The sequence below is a fragment of the Equus przewalskii genome, chromosome 26, assembly GCF_037783145.1.
Source record: "Equus przewalskii isolate Varuska chromosome 26, EquPr2, whole genome shotgun sequence".
NCBI classification, from domain to species: Eukaryota; Metazoa; Chordata; class Mammalia; order Perissodactyla; family Equidae; genus Equus; species Equus przewalskii.
The window spans coordinates 14197252-14219794 of NC_091856.1; the positions used below are offsets into that span (position 1 = coordinate 14197252).

A 22543-nucleotide genomic window follows, 5' to 3' on the forward strand; every position below is an offset into this window, starting at 1 on the left:
CCTATTATTGACACCTTGCATTAGTGTGGCACATTTGTTACAATTAATGAACCATTACTGACATTACTATTAACTAAATTATAGTTTTCATTGCTGAATAATGTTCTATTGTATAGATGTACCAGCATTTATCTATCAACCTATTTAAGGACATCTCAGTTGCTTCCAGTTTTTGGCAATTATGAATAGAGCTGCTATAAACATTCATGTGTAGGTTTTTAGGTGAACATAAGTTTTCAAATCAATTAGGTAACTACCTAAGAATGTGATTGTTGGATCATAGGTAAGAATAGATTTAGCTTAGTAAAAAAAAAAAAAAAAATCCACTGCCAAATTGCCTTTCAAAGTGCATGTGCCATCTTGCATCTTTTATACAGGATGAGCATCTTTTCATATGCTTATTTGCCATCCATATATCTTGTTTGGTGAAGTGTGTCTTCAGATCTTTTGCCCATTTTTAAATTGGGTTGTCTTCTTATTATTGACATTTTTTTTGGAGGGGGGGATTAGCCTTGAGCTAACATCTGTGCCCATCTTCCTCTATTTTATATTTGGGATGCCTGCCACAGCATGGCTTGATAAGCCATGTCCACACCCAGGCTCCGAACCAGCCGCCACAGAGGAGCGTGCAAACTTAACTGCTGCACCACTGGGCCGGCCCCTATCGTTGACTTTTAAGAGTTCTTTGGAGACAAATCCTTTATCAGATATGTGTTTTGCAAATATTTTCTCCATCCTGTGGCCTGTCTTTTCATTCTCATAACAGTATCTTTCACAGGGCAGAAGTTTTTCATTTTAATACAGTCTAACTTATCAATTCAATTTTTTCTTTCACAGATTGTGCTTTTGATGTTGTATCTGAAATTTCACCACCAAACCCAAGGTCACCTAGATTTTCTCCTATGTTATTCTAGATGTTTTATTGGTTTCCATTCTACATTTAGGCCTGTGATTCATTTTGAGTTAATTTTTGTGAAAGGTAAAGTCTGTGTCTGGTTCTTTCCCAAGGCTGCAGCCCCCAGCACAGGACCCAGGACAGAGTCAGCCTCACAGAATGCCCCAAATCAGGACTCTGACTAAGGTGAGGTGGCTCAGGGACATTTGATAGCCCATCAGATTATACAGCTCACAATGTCTGATCCCACAAACACCTGGTCATGGGCTCCACCAGGAGGTGGAGTGGGAAAGGCAGGAACCACCGACTTCTAGGCACAGTCATTCGCCAACTGAAATCTCACAAGACTCAACAGCTTCTCCCTCAGCCCCAAAGTCACTAAGTGGCCACCAAGCCTAGCACTTCTCCATTTACAGCTTTCCAATACACCTCCTCCACTTTCCTTTCCACCCCCAAGAACACTGAGCTCAGGCCTCATCTCCTTACCAATGTGGCTGACCACTGAATCTCCCACTAGCTGTGTGTGATCTCGAGGGAAGAGCCACATTCTGGTCATTTCTGTCTCCAGCTCTGGGCCTCACCCAAGTAAGTGCTTAATGGTTACTAACCATGAAGAATCATTGTTGTAGAATATTTGTTCCTCCCAGCCCCCCAAATTCATATGTTGAAAACTTAACACCCAAGGTAATGGTATTAGCTGGGGCCTTGGGAGGTGATTAGGTCATGAGAGCAGAGTCCTCATGAAAGGGATTAGTAACTTTATAAAAGAGGCCCCAGGGGTATCCCTTATCCTTTCCGCCATGTAAGGACACAGTGAGATGTCAGCAGTCTGCAACCCAGAAGAGGGCCTCCACCATGTTGGCACTGATCTTGTACTTCCAGCCTCCAGAAACTGCTGTTGTTTATAAGCCCCCCGGTCTGTGGTATTTTGTTATAGCAGCCCAAACTAAAGCATACCTGTCTGCCCTTCTGGAAATAATCATGACCTGAGTCAGGAGACCTGGGCTCAACCACCGACGCGGCCCCCTCCCTCTCTGGTCCTCAGTTTCCCCAACTCTGCAGAAGGGAGAGAACAACATGATTTCTAAAGGGCATTCCTCTAACATCCTCTGGATTCAGTGGTTCTGCGTTATGACTGCAAATAGAGCTGCAATTTTGGCTGAGGTCCAAAGAGGAAGGGCCACTAATGGGTGGACACACCACACAGGGGCTGCCCCTTTGAAAGGGGCAGGCAATGAGGAGAGGTTAGTGGGAAGCCTGTGGCAATCAAGCAATGACAAAGTTGTGGGCAGGCAACCTTCAGGGGCAGAAAGAGGAGACTGAAGTCAGACACCTGGTTGTAAGTCTCCCACCCACCACTCAACTATGTGACCCCAGCTGTTCCCTTAGTCTGAGCCTTTTTTTTCCCCTTGGTCCTTGCGTGAACAAGCAGTGTGTCTGGTGAATTAGGTTTTGAACCCGAGGAGCTAATAGAACAGGAAGCCTCACTCTGGGCTCTGAGATGATGTCACCCTCCTGACGGGGATGGGGGAGTCAGTGAGCACCCCCAACCCCACCCCCACCTGCTGCTCCTGAGCCAGCAGAGCAAAAGGTGCTGATGCTTCTAGGCCCAACTCCCCACCACCTTCTGCTATCACACTAGAGCAAGAAATTCAGACTAGACGAGAGCCACTGCATGTTAAAGTTTTATATGAAATTCTGTAAATGTGTATAGAATGGCACGGGGCCGCCTGCCCACAAGGCCTTGCCTATCGGGGCACCGCCGCTCAGCACTTGCTGTAGATGGCTGCGCTGCCCCGCTCCCGAAACTCTTCCTTGCTGACCCAGAGCTGCTGGAAGGCCTGTAGGGAGGCCAGGATGGAGCCGCCGGTCCACACGGAGGTCTTCCTCTCGGGAGCAGCAGCCACTGAAAGGCTGTCCCCAGGACAGAGGAGGCTCAGCTCCCTCTGGAAGCGCTGGGGGAAGCCCTCCAGCATGGTACAACCACCACACAGCAGCACATTGGCCGCCATCTCCTCCTTGAAGCCCGCCTCCTGGCAGCGGCCCAGGCAGGCAGCCGTGACCGCATGAAGGCCGGGATCGCTGCTGCCCACCAAGGTGGGTTTGAAGAGCATCTCGGCACACTGGAAGCGCTCGTGACCGATGGTGATGAGCTTGCCATCAGGGAGCTCGTAGACCACATGCAGCTCCTCCAGACCCAGGCGGAGCTCCTCCTCGGGCACGAGTGCCGAGTAGCAGCACTCCTTCTTGATGTGCTCGATGATGTGCAGGTGGTCGTCCGTGAACTGGTGGCCGGCCCCGTTGAGCAGCTGCAGCAGGTAGTTGGTGAGGTCGCTCCCGGCATAGTCGGTGCGGCTCGTCAGGCCCGGCAGCACGTTGCCCTCTGAGATAGGCACCACATGCGAGACACCATGCCCACTCTCCACCACCAGCCCTGAGGTCTTGCCATAGGAATAGATGGACAGCAGCGACTGGGACGTCACATGCATGGCAGGGATGCCAAAGGTTTCAAACATGAGCTCGGCGTATTTCTCCCGATTGCTGATGGGGCTGAGCGGGGCGTCGGAGAGCAGCACAGCATGATCCTCAGGGAGGATCTTCATGGCTGTGTGGAATACGTACTCCAAGATGTTCTGGACACAGTCCCAATCCACCACGACACCATATTTTAGCGGGTTAACCAGCTTCAGAGGCGCCTCCATGTTGAGCAGCTCGTGGCCCACATAGGTCTCCTTGCGGTTGTCGCCAGCATCAGCGGCCTCGGAGTAGTGCTTGCCCACAGTAGAGGAGATGAAGTAGGTGGGCCTTGGCTCCCCTGCATAGCCACACTTACAGTACTGGGAACCCAGGTCTAAGATGAGTGCCTTGATCTTACGCACCTTCTTGGGCTTCATCTTCAGCTGAGTGGCTGAACCTGTGTCCAGAATGCCAACGTCAGGACTTGGCAGTGTTCCCATCTCTCCAGGGTCACCCTGAGCCGTGCCCATGGGCATGGGGCTAGAGCAGTTTCTCGTTGCCATCTACCTTCCTTGCTCACCTTTCTCACATCCACATCCTAGAGCTCCATGGGGAGAAATAAGAGGGTCCACCTCCAGCAGTGCCTTGGCAACCCCCCCAGGATTGTGATGTCACTTGGGGCTGGTCCATTCTGGCAGCCTGGGGGAGGGCTTGGCCTTGGCAGGCACTTGATCTGTCACGCGTACCCGACTTGTCACCCCCACCCCATCCACCTAACTCGACTTTGCTCCAGGACAGAGCAGGTGGCTAGCACAGCTTTAGAAATGCAAGCATACTGGGGTTCAGAGGTTTCAGCTCCCTCCCCTTACATCCATGCTCCTCATCCCGTTTACCTTTTACCCCTCTGCTTCTTGGCCAAGAGGGTGATAAATATTTGAGTCTCTACAGTAAGCCAGGCACCTCATATACGTTATTTCAAAGAATCCTGAGAGGTAGGCAGAACAGGAAATCAAGGCTCAGAATTCAAATGACTTGCCCATGAGCAAACAGTTCTTGGAGTGTTTGTACTCTAATCCATGTTCATCCAACTCCAATGTACCAGGTCTCCTTAAAGAGCGTGAGGGCCCCAACAGTACTTTCATCCCTTTATTCAACATTTACTGGGGTTTGCAGTGAGTCCAGCCCACTGCAGCCTGCCAGTGATAGATGACAGAAACCCCAGCCATAAGCACTGCCAAGCTAGGTGGGAAGAAGATAGAATGGATGCAAAGGAGTTTGCAGGTGGAAGTCTATTTGAAAAACAAAGATGCATAAAGGAGGAAGAGCTTTTTGGAGGGAGGGCGTCAGAAGGTTCTCTAGAAAGGAGGTGAAGCTTAAGTCGAGTATTGAAAGATATGTGGGTATGTGTCAAGTAGCTAAGATGAGGGAAAGGCATCCCAAGCAGAGCGCACAGCCTGAGCAAAGGTTCAGAGCGGGCATGGTGGGCAATTTCCACGGTAGTTACGGTGTTTGGAAAAACAGACGAGGCTAGAGGGAGCCAACTAGGGAGGGCCTCAAATGCTAGGGGTAAGAGCTTGGGTTGAGGACACCTGGGGAAACAATTTTTAAGCAGGAGAATGCTCAGATTTGCCTTGTAGGAAAATTTGCATTTGGCAATAATGTAGAGGGGCAAGACCACAATCTGAGGCCTGAAAGGAGGCCATTGAAGGAGTCCTTGTGAGACTTGAAGGTGGCCTGAGGCTGGACTGTGACAGTGTGGAAAAGCGCAAAGACCAGGTTCTAGAGAAGGTAGAAGGTAGAATCTAATCTAATTGGTTGGTTCTCCAACTATCCTCAATTCAATCCAGGCTCTTAGTCTAGCATTTGAGGCCCTCTCTCCTTGGTTCCTGTGACCTCTCTAGCCTCAAGCACTGTGTTTCTATTAGATGAGTAGATTAGATGTGGGGCATGAGCGAGAGGGAAAGATGAATCCTTTACCTCTGTCCAAGCAAAGAAAGATGGCCTGTCATCCAGAATGGACAAATTCATTAGGTACCCATAAGGACCTCCATCCCAAACTGCAGCCCCCTCAAAAAAAGACAAGACAGATTAGGGCTTTGGTGGTAAAGAAACAGGAGAAAAGGGGGAAGAGAACCAACTGGGGCTGAGGAAGTTTTCTGGAGAATTAAGAACAGCAGAAGTACCTGGGAAATTAGGTGATATGGATAGGAAAGAGGGATTTTAAGATGTAATTATGAAATACTGCTGTGGAGCACGGACGAATGCTAATGAAGAACTCGTGTGGGTGGTGGCCGCCCTGTGGCCAAGTGGTTAAGTTCGCGCGCTCTGCTTCGGCAGCCGGGGGTTTTGCTGGTTTGGATCCTGGGTGGGGACATGGCACCCCTCATCATGCCACGCTGAGGTGGCATCCCACATGCCACAACTAGAAGGACCCACAACTAAAAATACACAACTATGTATCAGGGGGTTTTGGGAGAGAAAGGAAAAATAAAATCTTAAAAAAAAAAAAACAAACAACTCGTGGGAATTTTTGTATGCTGAATTGTTTCTTGGAATGTGGCACCACGAAACTGTATTGGGTAGGATTTTTAAGGATTTATAAGGATTACAGTTATGAGCATCACCTAGAAGCTCCATTGGTGGTGTCACAAGATCACAGAACCTGAGGACTGTACACTTGAATCCCTTCTAGAACGTCTGACCCAGCAGTGTGGCACGGGCAGCTGTGAGGAATAAACTTCCTCACACTGGATTGACATCTATACCTCTCTGAAGAAGACACTAATTGGTTGGGGTTTTTTTTTTCCTGATTTTTTTCTCCCCAAATCCCCCCAGTACATAGTTGTATATTTTAGTTGTGTCCTTCTAGTTGTGGCATATGGGAAGCCGCCTCAGCATGGCCTGATGAGCGGTGCCATGTCTGCGCCCAGGACTTGAACCAGCGAAATCCTGGGCCGCCAAAGCAGAGCATGTGAACTTAACCACTCGGCCACGGGGCCGGACCCAGGCTTTGAGTGACTTAGTGAAGTGGGATGCACAGGTCAAATGACAGGGTGAATAATGGCCCCCAAAGATGTCTAAATCCTAAACCCTGGAATTTGTGAATATGTTACCTTTCATAGCAAAAGGGACTTTGCAGGTGAGCGTTACAGAGTTTGAGATAGGGAGATTAACTACCCTGGATTACTTGGCAGGCTCAAAGTAATCACAAGGGTATTACTAGGAGAGAGACAGAAGGGTCAAGGTCAGAGAAGGAGATGTGACAACAGAAGCAGAAGTCTGAGAGGTCTTTGAAGATGAAGGAAGGGGCCACAAGCCAAGGAATGTAGGCGGCCTCTAGAGGCCAGAAAAGGCAAGGAAAAGCATTATCCCCTAGAGCCTCCAGAAGGAAAGCGGCCCTGCCAACACCTTGATTTTAGCCCACTAAGACTGACTGTAGACTTCTGACCTCCACAATGGTAAGATAATAAATTGATGTTTTAAGCCATTAAATTTGTGGTAATTTGTTACAGCAGCAAAAAGAAACTAATACAAGCTCTTAGAGGAATCCAGGGCAGTGAAAATGTACTAAGCAGCGGCAGATTTCTCAGAATTCAAGAGGCAGGGTTAAGGAAAATAGATGACTCTAAATTAAATATGCCTCTGTTTATCACAGAAGCTCTTTTGAAATAGAGTCAAACAATCCAAGTTGGCCATGCAAACCCCTGAGTAGCAGAGGCAAGTAAACTTTTTCAGGCAGCCAGGCATGAAAAAAGTACTTTCCTATTCTTTCAAATCCAATGCCATCTCATCCTCTACCCATTGAACCAAGAAGCTGAGATTTTGTTTTTGAGATGACAGCTTCGCTGCCCCCATCAGATAGTCACAAGGCTCATGAGACTGGACATGGTCCTTTTCTTCTCACACCCCACAAGGAGCCAAGAGCATCCACAGTAACCTCCTCAAGGGAGAAAGTCCAGCACTGTAGTAACTGTTTGTTTTATGAAGAGCACAGGAGTCCATAAGATTGGATTCTGGGGGGCTGGCCCCGTGGCCAAGTGGTTAAGTTCGCACGCTCCACTGCAGGGGGCCCAGTGTTTCGTTGGTTCGAAATCCTGGGCGCGGACATGGCACTGCTCATCAAACCACGCTGAGGCAGCGTCCCACATGCCACAACTAGAAGGACCCACAACGAAGAATATACAACTATGTACCGGGGGGCCTTGGGGAGAAAAAGGAAAAAAATAAAATCTTTAAAAAAAAAAAAAAAAGATTGGATTCTGGGTGCCTTGAGGATGGCTGGTGCCAACACCAACATGCCCACCTTCAGAGATGGCAAGTGAGATGGTGGTCAAGCAACCTCAGAGACACATCAGGTCTCATCAAGTTGTGTCCACAGCACATCCCTAGGAAGAAGTCATAGTTAGGAGAACTTGGCCACTGCTAGCTAAATCTCCTTGGGTGAGCTATGCAGCTAAGAGTTTCAATGTTCTCATCAGTGGGACTTCTGATCTAGTTTTGTTGCCAAGCCAATGACCCTGGATGAAGGAGGAGTGTATGTCCAAATTTGTGTCCAAAAATAATTCCTCTGCAGATTGTCCTAAGGAACAAGTGAGACAGAAGTACTTGGCAGTCACCATAGCAGCAATTGGTCCTGCTAAAATCTAAATCAGATGGTGTCAACTCTCTGCTCAAAATTCTCTAGTGCTTTCTGACCTCCCACAGAGTCAGACCCAAAGTCCTAGCAATGGTCATGAGGCCTGATGTGAGCTGCTCGCCCTCCCCACACCCTAACTTCTCCCATCTCCACTGCTCCCTCCACTCCAGCCACACTGATCTTCTTGGGATCCTCTAACCTGAAGATTGACAACCATTTTCTGTAAAGGGCCAGATAGTCAACATGTATTTTCAGCTCTGTGGGCCATACAGTCTTTGTTGTAATGACTCAATTCTGCAGTTGTAGAACGAAAACAGCCAATGTACACGAATGAGTGTTCCAATAAAATTGTTTACAAAAACAGGCAAGCGACCAGTCTGTGGACCCCTCCTCTAACTCATCAGTCACACGTCCGCTTCCAGTAGTCTGTACCTGCTGCTCCCAATATACATGTGGCACTCTCCTTCACGTCTTCACTCAGGTGTCACCATCTCAGAGCCCAGGCCAGGCACACTAACACAGCCGCCCTCCCCTGCTCTTTTTCTTTTGCCCTTAACATCTTCTAACATATATTTATGTTGGATATTGTCTGTCTCTCCCCAACCCCCATTGACTAGAATGTAAACTCTACAAGGGCAGAAATTTTTGTCTTTTTTGTTCACTGCTGCCTTGTATTCCCAGCTGCCTTGCACCTAGCAAGCACTCAATACATATTAACAGATTGGATAAATCAGGTTTAATACAAGATTCAAAAGTTAAGCCACTTCAAAAACTACCCCAAATTTACCCCAACATGGGACAAAAGTTCCCAGTATCTAGAAAGCCCCAGGTCACTGGATTATGTCATAATCAGTGATGTCATCATTGGGGAAGTTCTCAAGTTGCCCTCTGATTTAAGCCTTTCAGGCCTTGCAGCCAGTGGGATGGAGGGGCTTTCTGAGAGCACGAGGGCTCTTAATAGTGTGTGGGCTCCACAGACAGCAATCACAGGGGATGGGCCTGCCAAGAGAGTGCGTGAACAGGTGTCCCTGCAGACACAAATCCTCCAGACTGCCTCCCTAAAGGACGGCCCGGCAAAGCGAGCAGTGTGGGTTCGCTCTAACCATTCGGAGCCAGAAGAACCTACCAAATCAACAGTGGTCAAGGAGAAGCCCAAGCTAGGGGTGACCAAAGCAGTGGTTGTGGACCTTGGCACTGGCTACTGTAAATGTGGCTTTGCTGGGCTGCCAAAGCCCACCCACAATGTCTCATCGACAGTGGGCAAGCCCTACATGGAGACTGCCAAAACCGGGGACAATCGCAAGGAGACATACGTGGGGCAGGAGCTCATCAATCCAGGGGTTCGTCTCAAGCTAATTAATCCTCTGCGACATGGCATTATCGTGGACTGGGATACAGTGCAGGATATCTGGGAATATCTCTTCCATCAAGAGATGAAGATTGCCCCAGAGCAGCATGCAGTCTTGGTTTCAGACCCACCCCTGAGCCCACACACCAACAGAGAGAAGTATGCTGAAATGCTGTTTGAAACCTTCAGCACTCCTGCAATGCACATTGCCTACCAGTCCCGCCTATCCATGTACTCCTATGGAAGGACCTCCGGCCTGGTTGTGGAGGTTGGCCACGGTGTCTCCTACGTAGTCCCCATCTACGAGGGTTATCCTTTGCCCAGCATCACTGGACGGCTAGACTATGCGGGATCTGACATGACAGCCTACTTGATGGGCCTGATGAACAACTCAGGGAAATACTTCACTGAGGACCAGATGGGCATTGTGGAGGACATCAAGAAGAAATGCTGCTTTGTGGCCCTGGACCCCATTGAAGAGAAGAAAGTCCCAGCTACTGAGCATATGATCCAGTACACGCTGCCAGACGGGCAGGAGATACACCTGTGCCAGGAAAGGTTCCTCTGCTCAGAGATGTTCTTCAAGCCTTCTCTGATCAAGTCCATGCAGCTGGGACTCCACACCCAGACAGTGTCCTGCCTTAACAAGTGTGATATCGCCCTCAAACGAGACCTCATGGGGAACATCCTGCTCTGTGGGGGAAGCACTATGCTCAGAGGCTTCCCTAACCGTCTGCAGAAGGAGCTGAGCAGCATGTGTCCAAATGACACCCCCCAGGTAAACGTGTTGCCTGAAAGAGACACTGCAGTGTGGACGGGCGGGTCCATCCTGGCATCACTTCAGGGCTTCCAACCACTGTGGGTCCACCGCTCTGACTACGAGGAACACGGGCCTTTCTTCCTCCACAGAAGGTGCTTCTGAACTCTGATGAGGCATGGTCGCTGTGGTTGCCATGCATCAGCTATGCTGGGTGAGCACCCATCCTACATATAGGGAGCTGAGCCAGCACAGACACTCCTGTACTATTAAACGATCCTCATGTTCCCCTCCACAGTGTTTCTCTATTTCCTAACTTAATGAGAACAACTTCATATGTGCAGCAGCTGCCTTAAAATATACAACTGCCAAAACAAAAGGTGGGGTAGGGGTCGGCCCAGTGGCGCAGCGGTTAAGTGCTCAGGTTCCACTTCGGCGGCCTGGGGTTCACTGGTTTGGATCCCAGGTGCTGACATGGCACCGCTTGGCAAGCCATGTTGTGGTAGGCGTCCCACATATAAAGTAGAGGAAGATGGGCATGGATGTTAGCTCGGGGCCAGTCTTCCTCAGAAAAAAAGAGGTGGATTGGCAGTAGTTAGCTCAGGGCTAATCTTCCTCAAAAAAAAAAAAAAAAAAAAAGTGAGGCAGGGACGAGTGTGGACGATGGATGAAAAAGACATGCATTACATATTGACTGCTTACACATTCTTGGGAGAATCTAGCTCTAAAATTATGTTGTCCCTTATTTTGTGTATTCCCCATTTTAGGAACTATTGTATTATTAAAATATGCTCAGGAAGAGGACTGTGACGCAGATAGATTATAGAGTAAATGCTGCTGGGGCATATTAAGAGGATCCCTTTCGATACACACCAAGTAGTATGCAGTGATGGTTTGATCTCCCACAAATCAGCAGAGTATTTTCATACTTCATCAGCAATTCTGAAGGCTTGGAAAGAGCTGACAAAGATGTCTGATTCCTGCTTTAACTGTACTTTCTTTTAGTTCCAACAGTCACTTATGTCTCAATACCAGTTCTTATCAAGCCATCACGGTGACTGGCTGCTGAAACCTGGTACATTATGAGAAGGTATGTGTATACGTCTTACAGGGGCAATTCTTCAGAGAACAAGTGCCAAATAGATTCCCCCTTTTTAAAAACAGGGGTCAGGGGCTGCCCCTAACCATAGTGGTTAAGTTCATGCACTCCACTTTGGCAGCCTGGGGTTTGCAGGTTTGAATCCTGGGTGTAGACCAACACACCAGTCATCAAGACATGCCGTGGCGGCATCCCACGTACAAAATGGAGGAAGACTGGCACAGATGTTAGCTCAGTGACAATCTTCCTCAAGCAAAAAGAGGAAGGTTGGCAACAGATGTTAGCTCAGGGCCAGTCTTCCTCACCAAAAAAACAGGTGCACAAAAATTGACAATAAAGGCATGGGAAAAGATTAAAAAAAATATATAGAGGTCAGAATTATCTTAGGTTATCAACACTGAGGTCATGAGGATGCAAGCCATGATCTTCTCCAGACACTTCAAGAAGCAGCTGCTCATCTCCCACCAGATTGGATTTTCCATCAGCCTGAAGCGTATACGGCTGGGGTATGGGATGGGCTCAGGATAGAGGCTGCTGGTTCTGGGGCTGATGGTGTGGGTCTGTGGGAGGCTGCCCCATGATGGTAATTCTAACCCAAATGAGGAGTCCAAGGGAACATACAGACCCTCATGGCCAGGGAGGCCCTTCCAGGGCACAGCATGTTCTGTGGTATTCCTGCGGGGGCAGTTTGTAATTGGCACATAGGTTTTTAGAACAGATCCCAGGACATTCTCTGCCGTCTCTAAAGCTCACATTTGAACAAGACCGGCAGGCAGCACAAAATAATGGAAAGAACATGGGCTCTGGATTCTGTGGTTTGAAACCTTAGTTTACCACCTAGCTGTGCGACCTGAGTCTGCTTACCTGTGAAATTGAATTCAAATACCTACCTCACACAGCTGATGTAAAAACCAGAGATAAACACTTCAATACCAGTGCCTGGCCTCCAGGAGGTGATCATAAGAGCTAGCTAGTATTATCTTGTAGACTTCTCTCCTTTATACAGGAGGCCAAAAGTCTTACTGTGGTCCCAAGCCACACGTACCCTCAAAGGCACACATTCAAGCACTCACAGGGGAGCTACAGCATCTCTACCGCCCCCAGGAGAAGCCCTACGGAGTCACCCTCACAGCCTCCAGGTTTGTCTAGATAGCCCTGAAAGACCTATATGCCTGACCCTGGATCCAGGCCTGGCACCAGCACGCTGGAGCAGGGAAGCAAAGATAATCACAAAGGGCATCTGGCATTCCTACAGTTCAGCAAGGATGACTAAGCTTTACCCTGGAGCATCAGGAATCAGCTGGGAGCTGGATACACTGACTCGAGGGAGAGGACTGTCTTGTTCCCCTCAGTTTCTGCACAAACCACTCTACTGTCAACACCCCACGAACATCACTGACAGGGGAGGCTGAAGTTTGGTTAGTTCTTAACCTTTGAACCTCTCTGGCAGAGTGGTAAAGCTTACAGACTCCTCCTCAGAACAACATTTTAAAATGCATAAAATAAAATATACAGGATTACAGAGGAAAGAAATCATACAGAAATACAGTATCTTCAGATCCTTCAAGGGTCTATGAACCCCAAGTCAAAAACCCCCAAAAAGGTGAGGGTCTTGACGAAGAGGAGGCATGGGAGGTGGTTCTGGAGGATGGGACTCTCCAGGCCATCCTAAGCCTACATGTTATACTGCATTTTAAAATGAAGAATGCAAATACAGGCTGAACAACTGCGTAGTCTTTAGTCTTTTTCAAAGCACTTTTATGAATTCTCTCACATGATCCTTATACAATTGCCCTTGTAGAAAAAGAGAATCCTCCTCACACACAAAAAAGATTAGTTTTATTAAGCATGTGGAAGTTATCTTAGCTCAGTGGTTCTCAATTGGGGGTAATTTTGACCCCCCGATGACATCTGACAATGTCTAAAGATATTTTTGGTTGTCATAACAGGAGCAGGGGGTAGGTAGCACTGGCATCTGGTGGGTAGAGGCCAGAGATGTTGCTAAACATCCTACAATGCACGGGACAGCCCCCACAACAAAAAATGATACACCCCCAAATGTCATTAGTATCAAGGTTGAGAAACGCAGCTTTAGCCCAATGGGGACACGAGGGTGGAGGAAAACAAGATTCATTGAGATTACATGACTTTCTCCAAGGACATTAAGATGGATGGACCCACAGCCTAGTCCTTTCCTGAATATCAGGAGGACATCTGTTGGTCTTAAAGTTCCTGGGACTTCAGATCCAGTACGAGTAACGGTGGAGCGGCCTACTGTGGGCATGAGGCACAGGCAAGCTCACGGAGCACACAGAACCTCAGGAATCAAGAGCAGGCCTTCAGTGTCACCAAATGTCACCATATGAGCTTTGGCTTGTCTACAGCATCTTGGATATTTACGGTTATCAAGTTTTTCAGATTTCCATCCTCACCCCAGTTACTAATAAACATGACAGACAAGGAAGGACAACTAAACACTCCCAAGGGCTCGTCTAGGTGGTGCTTCTAGTGAGGCACAGAAGTTTACGGGCCAGCACAGGAAGAAAAAACTAATTTTGCTTCCTAAACTTGCAGTCACTTTAAATTACTAAGAATTGTCAATTTTATTTATTTTTAAAAACACCCTCTTCAGTTATGGCCATGGAAAATCTCTCAAATGTGTGCCTATGTGTGTACACACACAAATATTATGTGTGTATATGGAGGTAGATATGTAAAATTTATTTTAAAATATGCGGCAGTGCTAAGAAATTACATCAAGCTATTCTTAGAAAGACATCATAAAAACATTAACTCCTGCCTCAGTTTTTTAAAAGGTAAATTTCAAATGTACTTGGATTGTAGCAGGCAGTCCTTTGCAAGTTTCCTTTTGACGTCTGGAGCATCGGAGCAAAGCTAAAACAATGGAACCAACAAAATAATTGAGGCTTTTAGCTTATTGCAGCACGAACTTTCCTTGGGACACAGTTCAAATTTTGGGAAAGAGTTACATACCCTTTTCTAGAACTTGCCAGACTCTTTCCCCCAAATGAAGCATTCATCACTCCCAGGAATTTCTCCTTTTCCCATACACTACATCTTTCCCCATGAATTCTTCCTTGACTCTGCCTTTAATTTGGAGGGTCTGCCCATGCTTACTTCTCCAAATGACCAAAATTCCACCTTGCTCAGGTGAGAGAGATAGTGACTGATAGTAATTTGTATCCACACAAATTCGTTCTCACTGCTTCAATACATTATTTTAAGGAAACTGAACATCCATGAAAAGTCGCACTTTTCTCAACAGACACATTTGCTTCTATTTCCAACCCATCCACGTCGATCCCTTTACTGTGCTCCACAGCAGGATCACTATAATATAGTAAGATGTCACAGAAGTTACCATGTTCATTTACCTACGCCAAAGAGGAGTCACGACGCACTTTTAGCATTTCAACATTGGGCACTTCATTATAGCAAATCCATGATGGGTATGAGTCAAAAAGCAGATTTCTCCAAAGCAGGATATATCATCTTCTTCTTCTTTTTTTCCTATTATTTTGTGAAAATTTCCAGACATACAGAAAAGTTGAATCATAAAGCGAACACACCCAGATTCTATAGTTAACATTTTTCTATGTTAGAGAAAGTTTCTTAAATCACAATTCTGGGTATTATCTATACTCCGATGATTAAAAGCAGCATTTCCTGTTAGTTTATGTACAATAACAAAGGTCTGATTCTTGTATTAAACACGTGGAACAGACCTTACCCAAGAATCAGCCACGAAACTGTTGTCAAAATGAACTGAACTTTTTCTAGACTTACCAAAAAGATAAAACATTCTCATTTCTTTCAAAGAAAATAACTGAAAGACAGAGGTACAGAGGTCAGTTAAGCATGATAAAGAAATGAAATAGCCTAGACGCTGACAAAATATTTTAGTTAAAAGTAGCAACACTTAGGGGCTGGCCCGGTGGCACAGTGGTTAAGTTCGCACGTTCCACTTCTCAGCTGCCCGGGGTTCACCGGTTCGAATCCCAGGTGTGGACATGGCACCGCTTGGCAAGCCATGCTGTGGTAGGCGTCCCACACATAAAGTAGAGGAAGGTGGGCATGGATGTTAGCTCAGGGCCAGTCTTCCTCAGCAAAAAGAGGAGGATTGGTGGCAGATGTTAGCTCAGGGCTAATCTTCCTCAAAAAAAGAAAAGAAAAAAAAAAGCAGCAATACTTGGAGAAAAAAGAATAAATTATAACTCTGCATGCCATATGATGCACAGTGCTTACCATACCAAATGTGCATGATACTGCTTCAGAAATTCTAATCTGTTCTAGCTCTAACACGGCTAACTCTCTAGCAGAAAATTCACAGGCAGTATAAATAGTCCCTATGGACATTATAGGGATAGGAGGCTCAACTCAGTTATAACTGGAGGCACAGGACTTGGTAAAATGTTAAAAAATAGTGGCCATTAGCATAGGAAACCTTTTTATTCTGCTTTAGTTCAAGGTGAAGAAGCCTTTTAAGTGATTTGATTTGACCAAATTTTGGTAGCACTAATAAGCCATGTTGTTTACATATAATGCTCTCTTCCAGGAACATAAAACAATTCAGGAACATTTTACTTTTCTTTACACTTTTGAGGTAGCAACCGTGAAACATTAATCCCACTTAACTGAGGCACAAATTAATTATGTGACTTAAGGTCTCAGTATAAATCAGACCTGTAGTGGGACTGAAACCTAATCTCCTGATTATCATAAATACCAGAAATATGCTCTCAAACAGCACTAAAGAAATGATGTTACATTGGTTAAACCTTAAAGTTTTGCTAATGATTAAAATTATATGCAAAATAAAATAAAATTGCTTGGTGTCTGCTGAGGTCTGCTATACAGAGCAGCTCTCCAGAATGCTAAGGTAGATCTCCGTCTCACTCTTGCCAGTTCTCAACAGCCAAGGCCCGTGGAGCGAGGAGTGGAAGGAAAATGGTCTTGTCTGCCAGAGCCCTCTAACTGGGGTCAGAGTCACTCTAGAAGACTCAGTTTCCACTGGGTTCTTTTGTTGATCTTTGGCGGTATGAAAAGCTCAGCATCTAAAAGAAAGGAAAGGGAACTGTGACAGACACTCTCTCTTGCTGGCGGGAGCCGAGGCAGTAACTAACACTAAGGGAGCGGGCTTTGCAGCTACCAGATGACCTCAGAACCAGAGTTAACGTGTCTGTTACCCTTGCAACCTTCAGTCAGGGCAATACAGCCCGGAGGCCCCGCCCTGAGAACACGGATTGCATTTCAACTTCAGCCATGTGGGAAGGTAGAAGAAAAAATGCCCACTGAGTGATTCAGAGTGGAAGAATGTTGTATATTTCAAATGGGGGTGGTGGTTACAAAGCCATATACATTTATTAAATCTCTCAAGCTGTACACCTAAGGTCTGTGCATTTCACTGTATGTAAAATTCACCTTAATTATTATAAGAGTAAAAAATTGTGGTGGCATGGATTAAATAAAGTTAACAGACAAAAACTACTTAATGATAAAAAATTCCATAAACACAATGATCAATAAAAATGTCCCTACTTTAAAAAAAAAGTGAAGGAGCAGGGGATGGCTGGGGGAAAATTCTGTCACTGTTACCTAAAACTCCCGGTCCTCCCTCTTTCAGTTAGATTTGTGGAGTCTCTCATCTAACAAGGAATCATATACAGGAAGCAGAGATATGAGAAGACATGTATATATAAGGATGTTCTTTCCCAGCATTATTCATGATAAACTTCTAATACACCTGTACATATGAGCCATACAGACATTAAAAATTATTTTCAAGAATATTTAACAATGTGAGAAAAAATGTTCAAGATAAAAAGTTCTTAAAAACATGATATTCATACATAAATACATGCAGGTACATACATATGGTATGACCAGAAATTATTGAATTTTCATTTTCTTTGACATACTTTTCTGTACAATCTAGATTTTCTCTACCAATCTTATCAGTTTTATAATTTCACATACAATTACTGCTCTCTAATCCCTCAAACAAAAACTATATACACAAAAAGGCCCCAGGAGGTTTTGGTTATTTAAAAATACTGACCCTGAAAAACCCTACTTAAAGAAATTCATTGTTAACAAGACTCATAATTTCATATTAAATAAAGATTAAACTTTGAATAAAACTTTATATTTTTTAAAAAAAGAAAAGTTATGAAAATAGTCTATCTTATTTTTAAAAATTAGGCATAACTACAATGATATTTGATTCCTTGACTTAAGTAACAATAAAGAGCAAGTACTGCCTTTTTGGCAGGAAAGTAAGTGTTCTGACAAACTGTACAGCAGCAGGAGACAACATCTTTCAATCTCTATGTTTGAATTTCACAGCACAAACACAGTCATTTTTACAAAGATACTTTGAGGGCTTTATCAATTTTTCCAGGGACTTCTCTTAATCCTCTGACAGTCAAATAATTTTCATTTGAAGCACTTATTTTGTTATCAATTGTAACAAGTCTAATGGCTATGATTCAAACACTTCTCTGATAACTCTCTAATCCATTTTATGAAATGCTACATTTTTGCAAGACTTGCAATTGATCTGCATGCTGCTGCATTGCATCACAAACATGAAACAATCAGAGAAAATGCCCCAATAAGTCACTGATCCCACTGTGGGGATGTGTGAGTGCACTTAGCTACTCCTGGCAGCTGTGGGGGGGTCAGCTGAGGAATATTTGAGTGGGACTAATGTTGTGAGTAGTTCATCTGCCTACTTTTGGATTATAAGAACTTCCTTCTACACAACCTTGCACTCACGAAGACACTGACATTACATACTCAGGTAATGAGCTTCAAACAGTCTTGAAGGTTCAGCTGGACAATGAAAGTGCTCTTTAATAAAGCCCTCTAGATTACCCCAGGGAAAGGTCAGCATCAAGGCAGCAACAAGGAAAAGGGGGTAAAAATCACAACTGAATTGAACAAAGTACAAACTAGACAATTACCAAACTTGCCCTGGGTCTAAGCTGAATTTCAGCACCTCAGAAATAACTGTGTGTTTTGGGACCGATATCAAAAGCATCGTGTGTGCCAGCCTCCAGGAAGAAGGGAAGCTAGCGATATAGTAGTTACTGTTCAGATGTATGAGCTTAGCTGGGATGAAAGGGAGGTAGTTGTTTATTCCTGGTAGAAACATAAACTGTTAAAGTTAAATTTAATTTGAACACCCAAAGGCTACTTCAAATGTCATCAAAATGCTATTATAGTACAGCATTTAAATGAAAAAATTTCAAAACACTGCCTGTCACATGCTAGAAACTACAAATAACAATAGGAGAAAACTGCCAATTATTTTAGAACATACCACTAACTTTTCAGAGCTGTGAGGTTGGTATGCTTGATTGATCCACCCGAAGCACAAATACTCAGGCACCAAAGTGATCTGTCAAAAGCTTCTAGCCAACTTTCAAAAGAAAGCCTTTAGGGCTTTTAACTTTGAGGGATATGCAATCTAACTGAGAATCATCTCCCCCAACAAACAAACAAAACATTTTGGGTAGAATTAAATACGAAATGCAGATAAAAAGCTAACAGCCTTTGGATTTGCTTTCAAATTATACTGTCAATCCTAAAGATGATTTAAAGGTTCAGCTCTTAAGCAAGGATTATGAAAATGTCCCTAAGATGCAATGCGTAACTGCCAATAGCAAAAAAGGATGATTCAGAAGAATCTTTAAAATGTGTATGTAAATTAGACTGTTTAGACTCAAACTTCAGCTGTGATGTGCCTGTACGGGTGAGCGTATGCCCTTGTTGTGACAAGTGTATGTCAGGACAACTTTTAAAAAAATTACACGTTTAATGTCACATTGGATTCCCCGCCTGCCAAGTTCCTAACACTAGAAACATCAAACTGATTTTACTAAAGACAGAGTCTTAGAATTGAGGGCATACTGTAGTCAACAGCCAATCTCTCCTTATACTGCTGACCTTCTCACGCAGAGAAAGATATGCCTTCTGCTTAGCACTGTAACGATTTACAGGGAAAAAGTACTAACCAAGAAGAGGAACAGAAGTCTTCTGTTGTTGATAAGAGGCCATGATACTATTTGCAGTAGAATCAGGACCTAGAACCTAAGTAGAAAGCAGACTGTATCAGCAAAGAAATGGTATCCTGCACACACGCCATTATCATACTCTACCAACAAAAGCAAAAATGTAATTTTCTGGTCATTTGCCCCAGAAGACTGAGAAGTTAACATGATCTGAACAGAAGAGGGGAGGGGAGGGGAGGGCACGGGAAGGCATTATAAATTCTTAGTTTCAAATCACTATAGTTTTGAAGATGATCACATTTCTTCTAGGAAATACCTATTACAGTAAATTCAAGTATTTGTGGGGGTAATGATTCTTAGTTGCGTTTATTTTTAAGGTTTGTAAAATGCTTCTACATGTACCCTGTTACCTAACCTTCAGAAGATTCCAGTAAAGTGTACAGGGGAAGTATTATCCTCATTTATAACAGGAAATCAAGGCCCAGTAAAGCTATGTGTTTCGAATCAGTGAGCTGATTACCAACCTCCCTCTCAGCTCCAAAGCCAGCCTTCTGTACGCTGCTTGTGATGCTGGTCCCAGAGCCTGAGGAAACACTCCTTTCTCAGCTGGCTCGGCTATGCTCCGCCCACAGCAGACACCAGAGGGAGAAAGCAAGAGGAAGGAATTCGCTCCTTCGTTTGCTTCCTTTCACTCAACAGTAGCTCTTTACCCCAGAAGCAGCTGTTCACTCCAGTTTCCGTTTATTTCCATATACTTCGAACCAGCCTCAACATGCCCCTCAGAAATATCAGCACCAGCTGGCTGGTACCCCCTTCTCAGAGGGTCAAGAAGCAGCTCAGCAGGGCCCTAGCTCCAAGCTTCTAAATGCCAATAACCCCAACTCTTCGTCTTGCTCCCTCAGCCTTCGGGGAAGAAGCCGCTGCGCACAGTTATGCCCTCAGTGCTCCTCCCGTGTTCCCCTTTGCCTTTGCAGTGCTCCCACACTTGGTTAAGCAGTTCCACATATTAAATTCTCTCCAATAAAATATTAGCTGTGGGTTTTCTTTTCCTTAATGGACCCTGACTGATACACCAGCCTTTCTGAATCAAAATCGAAACTCTTAACAATAGAGCTGAGGTGTGAGAGACTGAGCAGAGGTATAAATAGAAGATAATACGTTAGAATTCTTGATAAGACACAACATGCTTAAACCTAATTAGCAAAGCTTGTCACAACAACATAGAAGTGTCAAGTCAGATTTTCCATAAAGACTTTAAAAAAGTCTGATCCCACCCATAAGTCTGAGCAGCAAAGTGAGAAGCCAGCTCTAGTACTGGCTCCCGGACTCCGCAACCCACTGTCACTGAAGCTGGGGGCAACCATCCAACTTTCCCATCTTCTCCATGGCGCTGCTTCATGGGAAAGGAGACATAAAAGCCCGCTTACTAGGCCAGGGGGTACTAGTCACTGTGCGGTCAAATTAAAATACTCTTACTGACAACTTAAACCTAAGCCTAAAATAACTTAACCATGGGATATTATGTTTCAAGAACAGGAAAGTCTTTTGCTTTGACTTTTAAGAGATTGTGTGAGTGTAATAACCTGTGAAAATGATGAAAAAAATGCACATTCTGTGTCTGAGGAAAACTTACAGGTGTAGCTGAACTCTGCTCGTGGGTGAGAGTCCAAATTTCTGGAAGTGACCTTTCCATTAGCTGCAGAGTATCTTCAAAGGCCTTCTGTAATTCCCTTCCTTGCTCATCAAACTCAAACAGAAAGAGCACCTTTAAAATATGGTATACTTCATCTAGAGAGAAGAAATTTGAGAGAGTAGTAAGGTGCATCCCAGTTTCACTGCCTGAATCATAACATAGCTTCTTTCCTAGCAAAAAATATCTAGTATCACACTACAGTTGCCATCTCCTACACTTTCGTTTTTCCCAAATGCTGGAATAATTCAACATATCTACTACTAAAAGAAAAACAAACACACTGGGGCCCAAGCAGAAGCAGTGTCTCCACAATCCTTTATCCCGGTTTCAGTGCGAATGGCTCAGAGCTCAGGGAGGTGGATGCCAATGGAGGAAGCCCTATAGGTTACCAGCTGAAAAGTGTTGTTCATGAATATGCCCTGAAATGACACTTCCTGCTGAAAGTTTTTGTCTTTCCTCAAGTTGGGAAAATTCTATCAATTATTTACTAGACTGTGTCTGTCTGTGCTGTGCATTTACTATTTTTTTGTGGGCAAGAATCATCAGCACTGAGAACATACCTTTCAATTTTTCAGTGCCCTGTGCCACTTCCTTCAACGCCTCCATAAGGGCCAGGTCCTCCAGGGGACTCCCCTCTTTGAGGCTGTGCTTCTTCCGCTCTGCTTTGCGACGGTTCTTAGATGATCGCCTGTTAGAAATTAGAGATGTTGAAAAAGGGACTCTCCTTGTGCTGAACAGATTAAAATGAGTGTAACTGTTGGCCACTAAGTTTCTGGGAAACCAGAGAGTATACAGATGGTATTCATATTTTGGGAAAAATGGTGACAAGGTGTTAAAGCGACACCTAAAACAAAACTGGGAGAAGCAAGACTCACAGGCAGGAAGTAGTAAGGAAAACCCTAAAAAGTAATGTCTGGCCTGGAAGTTTTGATTAATATCAGAGTAAAATAGGTTACATCTGATAATAAGAGCTCGAACAATGAAGAGAACAACCAACTTGAATTTTGTAATAAAAAACAAATTTAAAGCCAACAAAATAAAAATAAGGAGATACAGAAAAACCAGACAGGAATTTGAATACAATAAAACATTAATGAATCTCACATTCTTTCCTGTCTCAGAGGTCTTTAAATAAGCCATTTGTTTTGTCAGAGGTTCTCTCACCTCAGCTCTTAAAAGCCCAGGTCTAGCTGCCTTTCTTATAGTTTCTGATCGCCCCATACAACCTCATAGATCTCTATTCTGAATTCCTAAAGCAAATTCAGTTTAAAAATATAATTTTGCAGTTTCTGTTTTCCAAGCAAGACCATAAGCTCATATCTCCTTAAAGCTTTTTGGTAACCTCCACTACAACTAGCACACGGATGTTCAACAAATACTTCTGACCAATGGTTACACTGGGTCAAAGTGCAACGACTCACTTTATATTATGACTTCTTCCAATCCCGATCTTGAAGAAGCCTGAAATCTTTTTTTCTTCATAATATTTTTATTTTTTCAGTGCCTACACATTATAGTCACTTAACATTTGTTAAATGAATAAAATCAGATGTTATATAAATTGAGTACCCAGTGTAAGTGCTACATGGGCACTGAGCAAACACACAGGCCACGAAGCTGCA

At 44.6% G+C, this 22543-nt stretch overlaps 3 protein-coding genes across 13 annotated transcripts in view; 1 reads left to right on the forward strand and 2 right to left on the reverse strand.

Moving 5' to 3' along the window:
- Positions 1 to 2564: 2564 nt before the first annotated feature.
- On the reverse strand, positions 2565 to 3915 carry ACTL7B (actin like 7B). Its single transcript, XM_070594933.1, has one exon. The coding sequence runs from the start codon at positions 3913 to 3915 to the stop codon at positions 2662 to 2664; it is 1254 nt and encodes a 417-aa protein (XP_070451034.1). The 3' UTR covers positions 2565 to 2661.
- A 4996-nt stretch (positions 3916 to 8911) lies between these two features.
- On the forward strand, positions 8912 to 10388 carry ACTL7A (actin like 7A). Its single transcript, XM_008539261.2, has one exon. It carries the CDS (start codon positions 8912 to 8914, stop codon positions 10256 to 10258), a length of 1347 nt encoding a protein of 448 aa, XP_008537483.1. The 3' UTR covers positions 10259 to 10388.
- Positions 10389 to 14614: 4226 nt separating this feature from the next.
- Positions 14615 to 22543, reverse strand: part of ELP1 (elongator acetyltransferase complex subunit 1) — a 52542-nt gene continuing 44613 nt past the window's right edge. For 6 of the 11 annotated variants that reach the window (XR_011533275.1, XR_011533273.1, XM_008539247.2 and 3 more), the window contains exons 34-37: positions 21482 to 21609; positions 20862 to 21016; positions 19232 to 19307; positions 14615 to 16267 (exon numbers count right to left, since the gene is read on the reverse strand). Coding sequence is in view for 4 of the 11 variants with exons in the window: in XM_008539247.2 (XP_008537469.1) it covers positions 16200 to 16267; positions 19232 to 19307; positions 20862 to 21016; positions 21482 to 21609 (427 nt within the window). In the remaining 7 variants the exon portion in view is untranslated. Of the gene's footprint in view, positions 16268 to 19231; positions 19308 to 19752; positions 19844 to 20861; positions 21017 to 21481; positions 21610 to 22543 lie in introns of all 11 variants that reach the window. The other 5 variants (XR_011533271.1, XR_011533274.1, XR_011533269.1 and 2 more) reach the window with 1 other exon arrangement.

Bases quoted from the DNA above. Each gene is read 5' to 3' on its own strand.
- ACTL7A (XM_008539261.2), top strand. From the start codon at position 8,912: ATGGAGGGGCTTTCTGAGAGCACGAGGGCTCTTAATAGTGTGTGGGCT.
- ACTL7B (XM_070594933.1), bottom strand. From the start codon at position 3,915: ATGGCAACGAGAAACTGCTCTAGCCCCATGCCCATGGGCACGGCTCAG.